Source organism: Mus caroli, unplaced genomic scaffold, assembly GCF_978045245.1.
Source record: "Mus caroli unplaced genomic scaffold, Mus_caroli_1 scaffold_19, whole genome shotgun sequence".
Taxonomy (NCBI): domain Eukaryota; kingdom Metazoa; phylum Chordata; class Mammalia; order Rodentia; family Muridae; genus Mus; species Mus caroli.
This window is the reverse complement of record NW_028227274.1, coordinates 8,126,987-8,132,986: the sequence shown is the minus strand read 5'-3', so window position 1 is coordinate 8,132,986 and position 6,000 is coordinate 8,126,987. Positions and strand designations below refer to the sequence as shown.

The window sequence follows — 6,000 nt, the reverse complement described above, 5'->3', positions numbered from 1 at the left end:
AAGCAGACGTGGTAAGATACTGGAAGTTCAAGGCCTATTGGGACAGTCAGAATACATAGAGACACTGTCTGAAAGGGGAGTGAGGGACTACAGTGTAGGTTGGCAATCAGTGGCAGAATGCTAGCATGATGTATACAGGATCTCATGCTCACTCTCAGGGACTGCTGATGTGTATGTTTGTTCTAGCAACTTTACTAATATTTATTTGCCACTTGAAATAATCAAACTTCAGCTAGCATTTCAACTTAGCAATTTAGAAACACTTACTGCCCTTGCAGGGAACCAAGGTCCCTTCCCAGAACCACTTAGCAGCCCACAACCAACTATAGCACCTGCCCCAGGGGAATCTGATGCCCTCTTCTAGACTCCTTGGGCATCAAGCATAAATATAGTACATATACATATATGCAGGCAAACACACACACACTAATCCCCTTAACCTTCCACTCTATAGATAGCCAGTCCTGCCAATTGTAATACTTCAGCCCAGAGCAGTTCCATTAGGAATTAATGTCTGCTCTCTGCCTCCTCAGTTTCCCTGTACCCACTACTTTCTTCTTAAAGGCGTGGGGATCCACAGAATCCACAGATGCACACGGGACTAAATGCAAAGCTACAGCATTGTCCTGGACTGGGACCTGGCAAAGCCACTGTGGTCTGTATTACCTCCCAGGGGCTAATTTATCTGAGATCTGAAACTTCCAAATTCCCAAGGCCTGTGGAAAACATTTCCCTTGAGCAAGAAGCTAATTTATTTGCCCGGAGAAGTGAATGGCTGCCTTTGCTTTCCTGACCCTCCCATAGACACCAGGAAACAACATTAAGGGAACCTGCAGATAGAGGCCAGACAGAGGCTCCACTTGTATAAACCTAAAATCAGACAAGGGTAACAGGAAATAAATTCTGCAACCTGTGGTAATAGGCTCAGGGGCTTTGTAAGCTAAGGAGCAACATCTACTTAAGTTAATTCCCTATTGAAATATAATAAACTGGGCTTGGTAGTGTACACCTGTACTCCCAGCACTTGGAGGTAGAAGTACAAGGATTAAGAGTTTAGAGGCCAGCCTGGGCTACACAGCAGATCCAGAGCCAGTATGAAGATGGTAGACCCTGTCTTAAAAAAAAAGAAAGGAAGGAAGGGAAGGAGGGAGGGAGGGAGGGAGGGAGGGAGGGAGGGAGGGAGGGAGGGAGGGAAGGAGGGAGGGACAGAGGGAGGGACGGAGGAAGGAAGGAGAAGAGGAGAGGAGAGAGGAGGGGAGGGGAGGGGAGGGGAGGGGAGGGGAGGGAGAGGAGAGGAGAGGAGAGGAGAGGAGAGGAGAGGAGAGGAGAGGAGAGGAGAGGAGAGGAGAGGAGAGGAGAGGAGAGGAGAGGAGAGGAGAGGAGAGGAGAGGAGAGGAGAGGAGAGGAGAGGAGAGGAGAGGAGAGGAGAGGAGAGGAGAGGAGAGGAGAGGAGAGGAGAGGAGAGGAGAGGAGAGGAGAGGAGAGGAGAGGAGAGGAGAGGAGAGGAGAGGAGAGGAGAGGAGAGGAGAGGAGAGGAGAGAAGAGAAGAGAAGAGAAGAGAAGAGAAGAGAAGAGAAGAGAAGAGAAGAGAAGAGAAGAGAAGAGAAGAGAAGAGAAGAGAAAGAAAAAAGAAAAAAGACTGTCAGTCTGGCTTTAGAAAATCGTGGTAAACCTGTACATTTGGAAGTTAGGGACTTCTGTTCTGTCGAGTCACAATAAGACAGCATCATTTAAAGGCCCAGATGAGCACTACTAATTGTGCTAAAAAACCTACTGCAAAAAGCCTTGACCCTTTTCTCTGCCTCTTGTCATTTATTCCATGGTTCCTAGAATTCCTTCCCCGTTATAAAGGAAGATTAGCAATTATATGACATTTCAGAATTGGAAAAGGTTTTATGAGATGCCCCCACCTCCCAAAGGTGATCACTGAGAGCTTATTAACTTGTACCCCCATCATCTAGAAGGCACACAAAGTAATGAGACCTGTACAAGGAACAGGACTGACCAGTGCCTGGGATGATCACTTAGAGCAGTCCTGATCTATAACGCAGTTGGCCCAAGGTGGACTGAACTTCACACATACACTGCTCATCTCCACCATACCCCTGGGCTGGGGGTGAGGGGAGACCCACACACCTCCTCTTTGTTGGTGGTTTAGTTTGGTTTTGGTTTTTTGGTTGGTTGGTTGGTTATTCTTTTGGTTTTTCAAGACAGGATTCATTCCCTTGTGCAGCCCTGGCTGTCCTGTAATTCTGTAGACCAGATCTGCCTGTTCCTGCCTCCCGAGTGCTGGGATCCACGCCCAAGGAGTGGGAGATCTTGCCAACCTTCTTCAAATTCAAGTTACTATCATGTGACAGACACTGCAGTGGGAACAGAGCATGAATTATCTCACAGCAAACCCAAGAGTTCTATACTGCTTGTTTTGCAGGCTATGGGAAGTGGCAGTTAGTTGGATAATCTATCACAGAACAGAACAGAGACTTGAAGCCTTAGTGGTCTGGTTTTATATCTAGCATTCTTAGCCAGTAGGTCTAGCCTCTGGGGCAGCTCTGCTCCTATGAATTCCCCAAATATACACACCAACCCTGAGCACCTACCAGCACTGCCTATAGTTTTCTGCCATAAAATTTCATCTACCACACCAAGAATATCTGTAAAAAAAAAAAACAAGTTCAAAATGCCAGACATTCAAAGCATTTCCAGTTGTACTAACAATTGCCTAACTTCCTAAAATCCACCCAACAAAGGTTGTCTGGTGGGTGTCAGCCTGCAGTCCTGGAGGTGCACTGTGCAGAAGGGGGACCAGGAAGGAAAGTGTCCTGACCTAGAGTCCCAGAGTATAGTCATTCACAAAGAGGTCTAGAAGAACTGGCTAGCATGTTTTCAAGCAATGATCTGAAACAGACTGCTCATAATCTCAGACAATGTTGCCCCATAAATCTCATATTCATTTATAAGAAGTGCTTCCAACTGGCATTCCATGTGCCATTCCAAATAATCCAAGGTGCACAGTGGCCCCCAAAGAACAATTCTTTCAAATAAAGGTCTCAAGGCAGCTTGCAAACACCACTGCACTTGTCCTATGTGACACCTTAGAGTCACACACAGCATTGAAGTAAGATGAAAGGGAAGGATCTCACTGTACAGAACACAAAACAATACCCTTTTTATTTCTTTAAAACTCTGGTGAAATAGGTTTCCATATGATATCCCATTAAAAAAAATAATAATGTAAACCAACCTGTGGGTTGGTCACGTGGTACAGGCGTCAAGAGTGTTACAGATACTTAGAATATTTACAAATGCTATTCTCTAGGTAGTAAAGGTTTGTTGCAATTTCCAGCACTTTTTCCTCAGTAAAAGGACGGGGACTGTGTTGGTGTTCTTGTATAAAAATCCATAAATGGAGAAAAGGCAATTTCCTGAGAGAAGATTTGTTCTTGAAATCTTTTTTTTCTTTTAAACAATTGGGAACACAGAAGTGGGGTGTGAGTGTAAGAAGCATATGTCTAAAGTTAACTTTTTTTAAATTATTTTAAGTACCATTAAGTTAAAATGTTTACATTCATTATAAAAATGCTGTTAAATCTTATGCAAATGATTTAACACTGATTGCTGCAACGCAAATTGCACTTAAAAAAATTATTGTGTACATGGAAGAAAAATATCTTGTTTGCTACCCTGTTTACAAATTCCAAGTGACCTCAGATCAGCCACGTTACAATGAACGTTGAGATAAGTCAGTCAGTGTCTGTCATAATGCAATCTTGCAAATTAATATTCTTGTTGAGACCCCAGGAACGCACTCCGCCTCCAGGACAGACCGAATGGCTTCCAGTACTCCTCTCCACGAATGCTTGTGAAATGTGCATGGAGGGAGGTCAGGGATGAACAAATTCTGGGATAACCAAGGTTGATCACAAGAAGCACATGATTTGGAGCAATACACATAAACATTTTCTCTCAATCTTCCTTAGCAGACAAGGCCCCAGTCATTGTCACAGTTTCTCCCACTGGTATGGGGCAGAGTCAGAGGCAGGAAGCAGCCCAGGCTGGCGGGAGCAGGCCACATGCCCACGGTGCTGGCCCTTCCTGCAAAAGCCCATCTCTTCTTACTTCAGTAAGCTTCTTGAGAAATATATCTCTTTCAAAACAAAGGCACAGAAATCACGCATCGAAGGAATGTTATGTCTGCATTTTTGCTGCCATCTGGACTGCTGGACAAAATCAGACACAAGTGGTATGAGGCCTTCAGAGCCCTCTTTGCCTCTTGGTAGCACCAGCTCAGGCCAGGGCCAGAGCACACCAAGAATCCTGTCGCACGGAGGATGTGACTTCGGCGGGGGAGGACAGACTGACACCTATGTAGAGGCCGTCTTGACCTGAATACTTGAGGTCACTGTTCTCGGGGTTGGCATTTTCTCCCACTGCAGACATCACTGATGCACCTACCTGGTGGAAGAAGAGAACAGAGGAGGAGAGATGGTTAGCTGGTCCAATCCTCCTGCCTCAACATCAGTGAACAAATGACATAGCAAAACTAAAGCCAGCCTTACTCTTCCTTGCCCAAATCAAGAGGCACACACTGTGCTGACCACCGTCATCCAGTGCCATCCACCCAGTTCTGGCAACATTCTTAGAACAGTGTTGTTACCTTCGGAACCCAGTGACCACCCAGCACAAAGCAGAGGTAGACAGGATGGGGTTCTGAAAGACCGACTCCAATTTGTCAAACTTAAGAGTGGAAAGCAGAAACAAACCACACTGGCAGGGTTCACACTGCAAACGCTGTAGGACCAAACCCAAATAACTGACATCTGCTTAGAGTTTAAGGGACCAGTCACACTTGCAAGGCTTCCTCAAAACTTCAGCCACAGCCGCTCACTCTCTAGTCATACCTCTTTCCTCGAAAGACTCAGGCACCCTAAGTTCTCCCCAGCCTCCAGGGCTCCATTCCATACCGGGTATTTGTTTGAAACAGGTTATGATTCCTTAAAATTTTTCAAACAATGCTTGGCAACATCACTCTGTTAAACTCCTCAAACACCCATTTTGATGCTCTGGCCATTATTTTGAAGAACCCCAGGGCACCAGAATCAGCTATGTTGAATGGGGTGTGCTGGGGCTCTGTGTGTCCCAGGGACTCCTCTCCCCAAGCAGAACCTGCGTTTTCCTCCAGCCTTCACACTCCTGCACAAAGATGGAAGGCAGTGCCCCAGGAGTGGCTTCTCCAGTCATGTGACTTGCTCCCTCCTCACACAAACTTTCCAACAAAACAGACCAAACCCAACTATCCACTTGTGCCCATCTTTCTCTTTCCCAACAAAAAAAAAAAATCAGATTGACAAAACCCAGGAAGACGTTGGCCTGGTAGCAGAGGTCTGGATTCCTGAGTACTGAGAAGCTGAGGCAGGAGGATGAGAGTCCAAGACCTGGAGGCAGGCATGGAAGTGAATGCCTATAACCCAGGACTCAGGAGACAGAGGAAGGAAGGTGACTGTGTGTCCAAGGCAAGTCTGAGCAACACAGTATGTCCTAGACCAGTCCAGATCATTAAACAAGACCATGGAGAGAATGGGGAGACAAACAGATGCAGTTCGTGCAAGATCAATCTTAGCAACACCCAAACTCAAAAGTAAATATGAAAAAGGATAGAAAAGAGGAAGAAGAAAGGGAGGAAATTCCTAAACTCAGATTTTAATGTAAATATTACAAGCATAAATGTAAATATTACAAACTGACAGCATTATATGCATCAGGACAAACAGGGTTGGGAGGGAAGCAAACTTCACAAAGTTGTTGAGATATCAAGCTCTTTGGTTTTTGTTTTGGTTTCTTTCTGTTTTGTTGTTGTCATTTGAGAGGGTTTCTCAGTGTAGCCCTGGCTGGAACTCACTCCAGTTCAAGACCAGGCTGGCCTTGAACTCAGAAATCTACCTTCCTCAGCCTCCCAAGTGCTGGGATTAAAGGCGTGTGCCACCACGCCTTTAAACTCAA

At 45.6% G+C, this 6,000-nt stretch overlaps 1 protein-coding gene across 4 annotated transcripts in view; it reads right to left on the bottom strand.

Annotated features, from left to right (window-relative positions):
* Positions 1 to 3,145: 3,145 nt before the first annotated feature.
* Gata6 (GATA binding protein 6) overlaps positions 3,146 to 6,000 on the bottom strand; it is a 32,935-nt gene continuing 30,080 nt past the window's right edge. For all 4 annotated transcript variants that reach the window (XM_021150661.3, XM_085833381.1, XM_029471963.2 and 1 more), the window contains exon 7: positions 3,146 to 4,455. In XM_021150661.3, the coding sequence (XP_021006320.1) occupies positions 4,288 to 4,455 (168 nt within the window). In that variant the 3' untranslated portion in view covers positions 3,146 to 4,287. The remainder of the gene's footprint in view (positions 4,456 to 6,000) is intronic.